The sequence below is a fragment of the Pungitius pungitius genome, chromosome 18 (assembly GCF_949316345.1).
Source record: "Pungitius pungitius chromosome 18, fPunPun2.1, whole genome shotgun sequence".
NCBI classification, from domain to species: domain Eukaryota; kingdom Metazoa; phylum Chordata; class Actinopteri; order Perciformes; family Gasterosteidae; genus Pungitius; species Pungitius pungitius.
This window is the reverse complement of record NC_084917.1, coordinates 12,055,668-12,068,898: the sequence shown is the minus strand read 5'-3', so window position 1 is coordinate 12,068,898 and position 13,231 is coordinate 12,055,668. Positions and strand designations below refer to the sequence as shown.

Below are 13,231 nucleotides of genomic sequence, written 5' to 3'. Positions count from 1 at the left end.
GGAAAAACTAAACAAAAATGTGTTGAAAGGAGGCCCCTTACTTTCAGATCGCTCTTGGGGACACGAAAAACACTGAGGACAAAGAGGAGCTGGTCGTCCTCTGCTGTCTGTTTCAGATGCACCAAGATGTCCTGCAACACGCAAAACCGCTCAGCCGCGTGCTAGACACAATCTGTTCTGGAACATGTGCATCCAGAATACGTTCAAATAATCTAAAACATCAGTGATGACATGAACATTAATTGCAAGTACCCGTTTGTGTGTCCGTGATGACTGACGCACACATTGTGGAAGTACTTGGAAGCTGGTTAGGGCAGAAGAGGCTTATGTAAGCTTTATGAGCTCTGTGTGTTGTATGGTTGTGTGGAGACTTGTACGGTTGGGCTGTTGCTCTGCTGCTCAATAACGCAATGTGGCCTCGCAAGCAATTACAAAAAGGAAACCAATGCATCACAAGAAATAAAACGACGTTTCTATGTTTGCTCAGCTTGCTATTACTGCAATTGTAATTAGTCTGGAGCACAATCACAAGTCTGGCTGCTCTGGGCCGTGTTCACAGGGCACAATGTTGCACTGACTACATGCTCTTCAAATCCTGTTCCAATAACACGGTCAACACGTCTGAGCCAATTATCGGGGGTTTGCATGTTCTTACTGGGGTGAGTCCTGCTGCAGACAGCACTGTGGGAACGGCTGCCTCTGGACACCAGGGGCGGAGGGTTGGGTGAAGAGGGCTCCGGACCTGTCACTGAGAACAGAAGCATCACCTACATTAACTCAGCATTGTATTATTGTGCTATTTTGTGTCTGGATGACTACATTCTTTTTGCAACCTGCGTTATTCTCGAAATCAAATCCAGAGTATGAATAAATGTAACGCAGTACAATTTGAGGCGAATGTTCGCATGCTATCATGTGTATTAATGTGGCTCATTCAACAGGTTGAGCAATATTCTGAGTTCAGGCTGACTCACGGATGTCCAGTTGTGGCTTTTGTCTGTGTGCAGAAGATGGTCTCTTCCTGGCCATTTTTCTCAGTGTAGACTCATCAACCTCATCAACAGTCCTTCCATCTCTTCTTCCCCTGCTGACATCCCCCCATTTCTCTGCAGACCTTGAGATAAGCGTTGAGAGAGTGAATTATGGATGTTATAGCTATAGTCTGTCTTGTTGCTTAACTCTGCAGAGTAACAGCAGGTCGGCTGTGTGGTTACACCCAGCAGATAAAAACAAACCTGAAGCAGGGTGGAGGGGTGTTGTGGAGGGTGAAGTTCTCCTGAGCTGGAGCTGCTGGACTCACAGAGCTCAGAGGCGTCTGATTCCTCACACAGCTTTCAAGTCTGTCCCTTAGTCTGATCACCTCAACCTGCAGCCTCTGGATTGAATCACTAAAAACAAAAGATGTGCAAAAGATCACAGGAGACAATCTGACAGGAGAGCATTCAGCACATGGGGTCGTATTGCTTTAACTACCGCAGGTTTTCAAGGTCAAACGGTAGTAAAGTGCAGTAAATGTTACGCCTAAAGTGCTCCTTTGTGAAAATAAAAATCATCAGGTGTTAATCCAAACGTGTAGAAAACACACACACACACACGCGTCGTGCAACACCACACCATGCAGGAAGGAACCAATACAGAGTACCTCCCAATATGCAACCACATTCACTAGCAGCCAATTCTGTAATCAAATACATAAAGAAATATGATAGACAAATCATGTATAATGATAATCCAGAGTAAACATACAAGACTTTAAGAACTCATTTCAGGAAATAGCTAACAATATCATTTTCATTCACCAAGAATCTTGTCTGCAGGGAGGCCATGTTTGCACAGCTATCGCCGTAGCAGCAGCTGCTACACACTGACCTGCGGTTCTGACTTGAGCGCCGTGCTATGAGAGAATCCCCGTGGTGATGCGTTGCGGTGGGGGAGGAGCTCGGGCTGCACTGGTGGAGGGAACTGACAGACTCTGTGTACTGATCATTCAGTCCGTCTTCAGACGCGGTGTGAGCTGCAGAGGAAGAGGAGAGCAGCGGGCTAAATACCGTGGCAAGTACGAGAATACCAGGAGCTCATTAGTATTAATATAGTATATAGCAACAATCTCAATGGAAGGACAGAACTTTAAAACTCACATCTTTCACTTTCCAACCCCAAGTCACTGGTCCCACTGTGGGCCCTGGTTTGATGCGTCTGACGGGCGCGCGGCTGTAGAGAGCACGAAGAAGTGCGTCTCCTCTGCTGCTCACAGCTGATCTGAGAGTCACTTCTGGGCTCCATGGCTGCATGACGGTGAGACGTTGACGGAACTGGGTGTACGAGAGGGTTCCCCTGCTGAGGCACTAAAACACTGCCGGAGAATGGAAAACACAACTTATAATTATGTATATAAAACGTAAATAAACAGTAGGCAAAGTAGGAGAATCGGGGGCTGTAGAGTTGCAGATTCAAACATCAGTACTCTGTGGGTGTAATACGGTGGACTTACTCACCTCGGCATGGCCCTCTGGTGGAGAGAACTGAGAGCTGCTGCTGGAGTCGGCCGGCTGCTCTCTGAACAGACAAACCCACTGTCTGTCTCTGGAGAGATGACCCCATCCTGGTCAACACAATAGAGCACAGAGGCAATGCAAAACCATGGAGGCTCTCACACTGCTTCCAAGAAGCTGCTCGTCTACACAAAGCGCAAGATGCAAATTAAACGAGGATAGAAAGACATTTTCCACCCTTTTCCAATGCATCTTAAACATATTTTAAGGAAAGTGTATTTTGGTGATTTTATACAGATTTATTGTGTTCCAGTATTAGTTAACTGCTCCACACGTTACATAGAAAGTCTCCTCTGAATTCTTCTGAGGCTTCAAGGCTCCTCATCACCAAATGATAAGCAGTGACTGATCTCAATGTTGAATGTTGTATGAATGGCAGACTGTCATTTCACCCGAGGACTGACCTGAGAAAGCCCTCCCGTACTCCCAGTTTGGGGTTTGGCGTTCCTCTTTCCCGACGCTGTGACCTCTCCCAGGCTGCTCAGACTGCTGCTGTGGGACTTTCCCAGCTCTAACCTCCTGCTGCTGCTGAGGGGATGGAGAGGATGGAGGCTGGTGGACTGGCTGGAGGCCCTGCGTGATGGATAACTGGGCTCGATGGCCTGCTGTGTGACACTGCCAACGGGAGCGGAGGCCAGATGGTTTGATTTGTCTTTCCTGTCAACAGAGAAGTACAGTGAATTCAGAAATGACCTATCCCTCAAACATATATTTGTTGTCATTTATTCATGTTGAACATTTTGAACAACTACATATGGTCTACTCCTCTGAAGACCAACCTCTGTGGAAGACCTCCAGGCCTCTGTCCTTCCTGCTCCCCAGGCAGCACGTCACTACTTAAGGCAGCAGAAAGAGAAGCTCGTCCCCTCTGGCTGGGAAGCTCCTTAAAGCTCTGGTAGCTAAAAGCGAGGAAGGAAAACTTTGAGGGTGCAATAACGAGAGTCCAGCCTGCAGGCGCCACTCCTTATTTTCCATATCTTTTTCTGACAATTAGAAAAATAGTATTTCTAGTATCCTAACATTTATAAAAGTTTTCCAAAGAAAAAATGTCCAGATGGTCATTATACACATTCTTTTTAAATAGTGAACAACTGGAAGCACAAAGGTTCTCACTCACTGATCGATTAGTGAGAGGAAGTCTTGTTCAACAGGTCTTTGTTTGCCATTCTGAGGTTTGAGGTAGAGAGAATTACGAGTTTCTTCCTCTTCATCGCTCTCTTCGGGGGCTGAGCTCACCTCCACTGCCGCTGGAGGGCTCTGGAAAGAGAGGTGTGACGTGTGTTGATCTTTTAAAGCCTTTTTAACACAAAGAAGTTATAGAAGAAACAAGTACATTTTAGCACAACATCATTATCTTTTAATGAATAAATGATTTATTCATTTCACAAATATTTTGGGATGCATCATATTTGTTCTATAAAATTTTAGAGGTTTATGGAACATACCCACCACAGTATCCTGAAATCACATTTCTAATTTAATTATTTACTTGTTTATTGTAAGAAATAATGTTCTGTTGTAATTATTTTGTGATTCTTATTCAGGAAGTAAAACTATAAAATAGTGTGTTTTTCTACAGTATTTTCCCTGAGTGTGTGCAACATGATGATCAGAATGCACAATACTCCAGGTCAGAGTGCGTTGTACCTGTGGGTGAGTCCCTCTGAGGGGACAGATGGGGACAGGTGAAGGAGTGGGGTGAGGAGGTGGAGAGGGAGGAGCCTCACAGGTGGGCTGCTCCTTTAGCTCTTCCATGCGCAGCCCACACTGAAAGATCAGCCCCTCCAGCTCCCTGATACGCACACATACACATAATCAAAACAGAGTTCACATGTAGGGAACGTAAAATGAAAAGCACGAGGCTTTCTCACCGCTCAGAGTCAAAGGGGAGGATTTGAGCCCCGCCCTGCTGCAAGACTTTGTGTTCATCCCTCGCAAACAGGTAGCCCCTTTCTAAAGAGTTGAGGCCCTCAGCTAGCTGTGAAAGGCCCTGAAAAAGATCATGACTCCATTAGGTTCGGCTCAAAGTGGGTTTGTGAAGTTATTTGTCTGAACAATTGTATCTTACCTTCATCTGATCAAAAGGCCTCAGTGTTTTGCTCCTCAGGAGATCATCAAAAGACTGCAGCTGGATGAGGAACACTGAAACCTTTATCTCTTTATCATTAAATTACTGATAAGTAATTTTGTATCTCACTATTTAATTTTGAATCTTGGAGGTGTTTAATTTTTTTTTTTTAAACTGCAGTGATGTAAGCATACAAACAAAATAGGTCATTCATTTAGAACAAAATTACATTTTACTTTACAAATTCAAGTTACACCAAAAAAGCCATCATTTTCTAACAATGTCCCATTTGAACTGTAAGGTGACTGTAAAGTGGTGTGTGATAAAAAAGCTACATTATACCTGTGTGTATGACTGAAGTCTATCCGTAGCAATGTCTAGGGGCTTTTGTGGTAACCCGATAGCGTGGATAAATATGATGGGTAATTTACCTGCTGGAGGAACTTGTCGGCCTGATGGTAGAGAATCTTGGCCAGCTGCTGTCCCACCTGAGGGTCTGGGCTTCTTGTGGAGGGACAGGCAGAGGAGCTTTCTGTTCATTTCACACAAAGGTGCAGAGGACAGAATTACATGATGCAATAACCACAGAATGATGCAACGTTAGCAGCAGGCTGCGGAATAATGGATGGCGACCAGTTTATTGGTTTTGCAAGATCACCCTGATGAAAATTTGACGATAACATGAAATAAATAATTAATTTAAAGGCATAGGGTGAATATTGAAGAGGCAGAATGTACTCTGATGATTGCTCTGTCCATTTGGGTGAAGAGATGTGGAGTTAAACGCGGCTCTCTGAGCCTGAGGAAAATCCAGCTTCATGTATGTTGAAGAGTCCCGGTTCAGTCCTGACTGCACCAAGTGGCCGGGCTTTGGGGGGTCAGAGTACAGGTTCACCTGGTGGAGATGTGAAACATGTAAGTAGGACTTCTACAACGTGTGTGGATCACTGGTCATCTCTGCTGCCTGTTCCTTGTACCAGACATTGGGCCAGGTTAACGTGAACCTGAGTTACAGGTACTGGGGGAAAGGACACTTTGTACCACGTTAAGACGGCTTTGCTTCAGAATGGGTTTTCATCTCTTTATGGATTTTCCTTTGACTCTGAAGCCACAAGATCAAACACTTCTTTTCAGAAAAGAAAAGACAGACTACATTTTTCCGAACAGACAAGACACTGAATTCCACTTCTACGTCCTCCTCCCACCCTGCAAGTGTGTCGTTAGCTAAACGAGGGAGGGGGAGACGGACGGTGTTGTGGTGATGGAGAACAAGCAGAGAACGCAGTGAGCTGATTTTAATTGGTGCGCTGCTGCTTCAACACAAATATTTAAAAAGGAGCTACTTCACTACACTGATCCCAAGTCTCCTCCTCTTTCTTTTCTTTCCTGTCATCTAATCATTTGCTCTGACATACTGCTCTGTCTGTGATGTCCTGACAATGTGTGGGCCTGGCCTGAGGGATCTCTATGGGTCTGTCCTGCAGAAAGAAAGTTAAGGAATGAAGACACAACAAGCCAATAAATAGTCACATATACATCTGAAATAAAACAAAATCACTCAAAAAGGGAGTACTGTCATCGCCTAAAAGAGGACCTTCACATAGCACTGTTTATTTTAGTCATTTCATGTGGACTGTGACCTCGATATTTTTTAGAGGAGCCTTTTGGTTTGTTCCCAGTATCCTGAATGCTCCTTTTGTGCGCTTTCATTTGATCTCAGATATTATTGCGCTATGGAACAGAGTCCATTTGTCCACACAGTGTCTCTATGTTTTGTGCTGCTTGTGTTTGCACATATAACTGCAGCTACGCATGACGCCTCCCACACTGCTTTGTTTAATGAAAGCTAAAGCATTGTTAAGTTGAAGCAGGTATTTGTTTTGTATACCTGACGTTTGTGTTTAGAAGAATTCAATCATTTGTGTAATAAAACCATCATTCCATTTGAAACACCCTTCAATTTAAAATGGAGAGCAACAATAAACTTTGAGGCACCAAAATTAATCATTTTTAAAACCCTGCACTACTAGAAACCATTAGCTGTTGATGAATTGCAGCCTAATATTGACATTAACTACCTTGGCTTCCAGGCGCAGGCGATCAATGGTGTTCTCCGCCTCGGCGTACTTGGTCAGCAGTTTGTTGTAGTCCTTCTGCAGCGATGAAAGAGGAAATCAGCTGGGATGAGAGGAATTAAGAGGGTGCCACAGAAGCATGCGAGAATGGCGGCTTTCCTGCTATATTACAGTATAACTCGGTCATTTGTGTTTTCTCAAGGTCAATGATCAGCAGACTTTATTCTATTTCCCAATATCCATCAAAATCTCTGCAGTAAAAAGATTAGTAACGAGCGCAAGCGTTGTAATTGCCTCGGTGCTGTAGACAGAAAAAAAGCATTAAGAATGTAAATTTGAAATACACAATGGAAGGGTAATATATATAACTTGGTAAAGAACAATCAAGATGCCATCCCTGACTTTAACAGATAGGACATTATTATCTTTAATTGATGTTGCCTCTTTAAATGTCCAAACAGGCACCAGAATGAAGCTCTCGCCGTCGTTTCTTCCTTTTAGTACCAAATAGCCTCTTAATTCAAATCACTTCACATACTCAATATATACACCACAATTTGTGGTTTGATTTCCCTAACGTATGTCTTCACTGCTCACTACATGATGTTCTAGTATTTCTGACTTAACCGTTGCTACAGAAAAAGAGCGGTTGTACAGAGGGAGCTTCTGGAGATGAGCAAAGATGGTGAAGTGGTTGCAATTTTCTTTAAATTTCCCTGAGGACACAAGGAAATTAGGGAAAAGCCTTGTAGTTTTTATAGGGATCCTGTTTGATTTAGACACCATCACTGGTGTTTTTTTCTCTAGAGGTGAGATCAGGATTGGTCCCCGAGTTGTCTTTTGCTGTTATGAATACATTTTGAAATCATGAATGGGTTTCTGCTCTTAAAAAAACATTAAACATTAAACATGCTTGTATGTTGCTTAAATCAATAATATTGGGCTGGCTCCTGTGCTATCACATGTTCAGAGGAAGTCAAACAGCATGTTGATGCCAAAGGAAACAATGATTCATAAGCTCCATCCTGACATTTACACGCAGCATCATCTCATTTTGAGAGCTTTGGATGTATTTATTCACACCCACACTAAGCTGACAACTTTTAAAAAAATAAAAAAGTGCATCCAGTTCACACTGTCTGGAGACAAGGAGAACTGGCACAAGCCCTCCTGTACTTCCTCAAAACCCCACAGCAGTGCGTTACAGCCAGCCTCTGAAAGGGGTGCTGGGGTTTTAGCCCGCTTAGTGCAGCTGTGCATCCAGTCTGTACCACTACCTCCAGTTGGTCCAGCAGCGTGGCGGCCTGCTGGCGCCCCCTGAGCTCCTGAGGCACAGCCGGGTTGGGGGCACTGGTTGGTGGATTGGGACAGTGTGGTGAGGGAGGAGGTCCAGCGGTGGGGTTCAGTGCGACTTCTTTCCCAATACCAGCAGGGGACTGAAACACGAAGATGGGCTCGGGCGACAAGGACTTCCTCTCGCAAGAGCGTCTGCTCCTGGGGGGGTTGTACCCCTCTTTGGGAAAACGGACTCTGGGCTCCACCTTGGTGAAATCGGGTGTGCGGTAGCTCAGAGGCCCTTTTCTGGATATAAAATGAAACACATGGTTGGTGCTTTATGTGGATAAAATAAAAGGATACAAAAGCTACAACATAAGGCGCGATGACGTAAAGTTACAGCATTGGGAATAGCTCTCACCTGGATTCATCTAGTTCAGCAGCAGCAGTCATGGCGCTTGGTGTCTCCTGCTCTTTGTCAGGACTAGTGGTCTGATGTTTGAATGTTAACGAGTCTGCTTTGGCCAGGCTGAGGGAACCATTTCCAGAACGTGCAGATTCAGGAGATTTCTGCCTCATCTTCCTCGGCGAGGGAGTGGGCTGTTTGTGGGGGATCCCTGACGTATCGGATGCCTTCAAAGGTCCTGTATCTGCTCGGCAGTATTGAATTGATGCACCTTGCTTAGCGGACATGGCTGCTGCTGGCTGAGAAGGAGCCCTGAGCTTCACCTCAGCGCAGCGAGGACTGAACGAGTGGCTTACGTGGCTGCTTAGTGATTCTGGAGGACTTTCTGTGAAGCTCATCTCTGGAAGGGTTTCAGCGTCGATCCCCGGAGCATCAGCCATTTCCTCGGCAGTGAAGTGGAGAAGGTGGCGGTAAGTGGGGGCCATCGCAGGTGAGGTAGGCTGGGATATTGGGCGGTCCCGGTTGGAGACTGAAGCCGGTCCCATGTCTAACGGGTGAGCACTCTGTTTTTGCGTAGTGCTGAACTCAATGTCTCCTTCGGGAATAAAGCGCTCAGCCAGGCTGCAGGTGGCTCTAGATGCGCTCCGGTGTTTATTTTCCATATCCATCATGTCCTCAACTGCCAGAAACATGGAGAGACGAGGGAATGGGAGCACAGGTTTCACCTCAGTGGCAGAAATTGGCTGCCACAACAATAACAGTTATATTCCAATGAATGAAAGTTCAATTTTTTTAAACGCAGGTTGATGATGCTGAAACTTTCTGCCTGCCGCACATAAAAAGGCAGCCAAACACTGAGGTTATACTCATTAAAGAACGTTTATTGAATCTAACTCGCTTAATCTAATCAACAGGCATCTCTTTGAATCTTGCTTTAATTGTGTACTTTTCCATTGTCTCACTGTATAACCATTTGTTAGAACTGATGGCTTTCCTGGGCCTGTAGCAAAATATATTGCATGTAGTAAACCACAATACATCCAGAACTCAGCCGCCCGTCTGCTCCCCCACAACAGATATCACCCCCCCCCCCCCCCCCGGTTCCTTCAAAAGCTCCACTGGCCCCTCATACATCAAAGAATACAGTTCAAGATTCGACCAATCTCGTACAAAGCCTTTCACCACCTCCCCCTCATACCTCACTGACCTCCTCCACCGACACGCTCCCACCTGCAACCGGAGATCCGCTGACGCCAACCTACCCCACCACCCCCACCCTCCAGCTCAGTCAAAACACTTCTTTTAACAGAGCTAAGTGCCTTTGACTACTGTTTAAAGTGCTTCAGAAATGAAATGTTTTATTATTAATGTGGTTTGCAAGGCCAGCTGTCATGTGAAGTAAAGGGAATATGTAAAAGCAAAACCACTGACATAATTCTTTAAACACTGGAACCAAGACGACAAACAAATACTACAGTCGGGGGGAAAGAACTTGAAGACTCACATGATGATGGTATTCGTACGCCCTCCCCTTGTGATCCGTTATGGGGCCAACGTTTACCGAGGTTGTAACTCCGGTCCTCAGGAGGATCCCTCTCACGCTCACTAGGCTCCGCCTCCTGTAGGGTGAAGGCTGCAGCGCACACACCTGCATCACTTCCTGCATTTGATTCGCAACGAGGCGGCTCCAGCTCCACTTCCCCAAGTGCTTCTGACAGTCCAATGATGCCATTCTCATCCATCTGGCTGACAAAGTCATCGCCTCTCTCCGTCTCTTCTTCGTCCTCACCCTCAGATATCACAGAGCTGGAGGGTGAGGTGCAAACAGGGGCAGGGGTCCAGAAAACAACCCCTGCTGTGGTGTTCTTTCTTGCCTCCATTCATCTAGAAGGCGACTTCGGGCCCTCTCCAGGTCTCTGTGGGCCACAGGGATGTCTGGGTCCTTTCTGGCTGATGTGAATCTGCAGCGAGGTCCACTTTCAAGGCCATGGCCACACAAGGTTACTGCTTGCAGGCGAGCGTGAAGCAGTCCTGAGGCAGAGCGAAGGAAGACTTACCAACCCATCTGCAGTCTGGGGGAAGAGGAGATGTCTTTGAATACAGTTCCTAAAACTGAAAATAGTATCATCTCACTATCTAAAATTATTTAGAATACCACTCAAGTAGTGGTAACCAAAGGAAATCAATAGAAGCAAACATGAGTTCACAGAAAGAATATACTCGTAGTAAATATTAAAACATACAGTTCTGACAGACTCTAACATTTTGTTTTAACTCAAGCATAGAAAGCTTATGAACTGGGCAATACTGCACACTGAAATTCTACATCAATTAATCAATTAAATATAAAAATGAATCAAGAAAGCAATCACCATTGATAATGAAAATAATCAGTTGCAGACTTGCCACAAACTAGAAAAAAATATTCATTTTTTGTTCTTGACACCAATTATTTTCAAAACAAGCTAAACTGATGACTTCCTGCATCCATACTCCGTTAGTCTTTTAAATTCAAAAATCTACGGTCCATACATCAGTCTTAACATGAGTCTCACATTCTGCACTTATCATGCTGCATACGGTCCAAGGATTGAAAGCCATCATAAAAGGTAAAGCAATCATTATAAAAACAAAAAGAAGTCAATGGCATACATTGAAATTACATGTCCGCTTTAACCATCCAATCCATTCATTCATTTGGCTTCAATCAATGTTTGAAATGTTTTCCTGAGATCTCACGTTGTGCTGGTGTGCAGTGGAAGTGGACCATGTTGTGATAGAAAACAGGAACTGAGTTAACAAATAGCCTTCAGATTTTCAAACCTCCCATTACATTATTTGACCTGTGCAGCAGTTAAATAGAGCAGAGTTTATGTAATATCTGTTTCTCGCTGTCATTATATGGATTCAAATTAATTCAAAATCAGGCCATCATGAATCTAAGCAGCCAAATAGGAGGAAAAACCTCAGGTAATTCAACATCTCTATCATATGTAATAGAGTTTGGCTCAGACAACTGGTTCATGATGTTACATCAAGTCCCCAAAGTAGATTTCTCGAGCTCCGACAGTCACCATGGCAACAACCCAACAAGCCGTGCTTTTCAGCATCTGTAATACATTTATCACATCTCTAACAAACATGCCAGTGCAGCAACCAGCGTGAACTAATAAACATTTTCAATCTCATTACCAAGTTTTCCTAATCACCAAAATACATCAAGTTCATTATAGAGTGTGTTTCAGCACCGATGAAAAACAACAACACGCACATGCACACACACACACACACACACGGCTAGAATCAGAGCAGAGGCAGAAGACAAGCACACAGCGAGGAACTTCTGGAGACGATCCCTAAGCGCTCGAGCTTTTCCCGATAATCATTGGATTTCTCGATAAGAACAAAGCAAAGAAACAACTCACCTGTTGCTCCGCTCCTGCTCCCTGATCATTCCCGGGGGAACTAAGGGTTTATCTCAGCTACCAGATGGGGGGAGGATTAAGCTGCTCTAAAAGGCCTTACGGGGGGCTTCACAGATCTTAAACAGACAATGATCATCAGCATACATCCAGGACGGCACAGCTCCTCACAGACAGACAGCACAGCACTGATCAGCTGACTGTCAGGAGAGCTCAGGTTGGACAGGTGGAGGAACAACAGTCAGAGAAGAGGAGAAAGACGGCAGGAGGATGAATCAATGACATAATGTCTGCCGGGGGGCAGACGATGTGCATCAAAGACATCGTAGTGGTTAAACCTGACCAACAGGGCGACTACATGAATGATGGAGCTGAACCCGGAGCACAGTGAGCACGAGCAGAACGGGGGCTTTCCCACAAGATGGCAGAGCGAGTGGTGAGAGTCCGGCCTGGTGACTAATAGACGACGGCTAATCTTCTTAAGAGGCACAGGGAGGGCCGAGCAGAGGGACGGAATACAACTGTCCTGTTGAGTCGTGGTGAAATTATTAGTGGAATGATCAGACTAACTACGCATCCTGAAAGATGTTTGGGAAAATTGAACATTTGCCGAACACAAAATTTCACAACAAATTTCTATTTTCTCAAAATGTCCAACGCAATGTCCCCTTGTCAACATGATGCCGTTCATCAATAAACAAATACTCAACCAATGATAAAAGCCTTTGCCATTTTGCCAAGAAAAAAACCTCAACAATAACAGAAGAATGTTACACAGCGTGTGGGCATCACACTTCCATCTTTTAAAACTTCATAGACTGGACTTCGACACTAGGATGCTCATCTTTTGGCTATTCAGAGTTTTCTGCTTTTTGTAAGTTTGAATATTCAAATGAGGACTTTTCTAAATGATTTAGTTTAATTTAGGAGAATTCTGAACACAAATAGTTACGGTAGTAATACACGGAAATGTGAATTTTGGCCGTTTTATTCTGAAAGAAGATTCTACTTCAGACAGAGAGTCTTGTGTTTACTTTAGCTGGTGAGAACAAATCCATCAGAGGACACAGAGGACTAAACGTCTCTGCAGCCAGCTAGAGTGGATCATCTTGTCTACAGAAAAAAAAGGAGCTGCACGGGATAACTAACAAAACTCTCCCAGCACAAATATAGAACTCGCTTTGCAGCGCGTCCCGCTGATTTCCACTCAGGAAGAGTCGCTTAGCAACCGTTTCTGAGGACAACGCTAACGTCGAAAGCTCGGGTTGGATTTAGTATTAAAATAAAATAACGTTGACAGCAGCGTTACACCGGAAGCTTACCTCGTATTAAAGATGGTTCTTGGTTTGATGGTTTGAATCCTTCGTTTCAACGCGACTCTGTTGTTTTTCCCCACTAAAAGACACCAGCGGGGGTCGGTTGAGACAGAAGAC

The 13,231-nt window shown here is 44.6% G+C and overlaps 1 protein-coding gene across 1 annotated transcript in view; it reads right to left on the bottom strand.

Annotated features, from left to right (window-relative positions):
• akna (AT-hook transcription factor) overlaps nt 1–13,231 on the bottom strand; it is a 15,276-nt gene extending 2,045 nt beyond the window's left edge. The window contains exons 1-20 of the mRNA XM_062558819.1: nt 13,121–13,231; nt 9,881–10,448; nt 8,392–9,055; nt 7,973–8,276; nt 6,699–6,773; nt 5,359–5,515; nt 5,052–5,152; nt 4,621–4,680; nt 4,424–4,542; nt 4,200–4,344; nt 3,670–3,809; nt 3,332–3,451; nt 2,957–3,209; nt 2,496–2,602; nt 2,139–2,353; nt 1,870–2,014; nt 1,236–1,388; nt 975–1,114; nt 656–748; nt 42–131 (exon numbers count right to left, since the gene is read on the bottom strand). Coding sequence (XP_062414803.1) covers nt 42–131; nt 656–748; nt 975–1,114; nt 1,236–1,388; nt 1,870–2,014; nt 2,139–2,353; nt 2,496–2,602; nt 2,957–3,209; nt 3,332–3,451; nt 3,670–3,809; nt 4,200–4,344; nt 4,424–4,542; nt 4,621–4,680; nt 5,052–5,152; nt 5,359–5,515; nt 6,699–6,773; nt 7,973–8,276; nt 8,392–9,055; nt 9,881–10,256 — 3,457 coding nt within the window. The 5' untranslated portion in view covers nt 10,257–10,448; nt 13,121–13,231. The remainder of the gene's footprint in view (nt 1–41; nt 132–655; nt 749–974; nt 1,115–1,235; nt 1,389–1,869; nt 2,015–2,138; nt 2,354–2,495; nt 2,603–2,956; nt 3,210–3,331; nt 3,452–3,669; nt 3,810–4,199; nt 4,345–4,423; nt 4,543–4,620; nt 4,681–5,051; nt 5,153–5,358; nt 5,516–6,698; nt 6,774–7,972; nt 8,277–8,391; nt 9,056–9,880; nt 10,449–13,120) is intronic.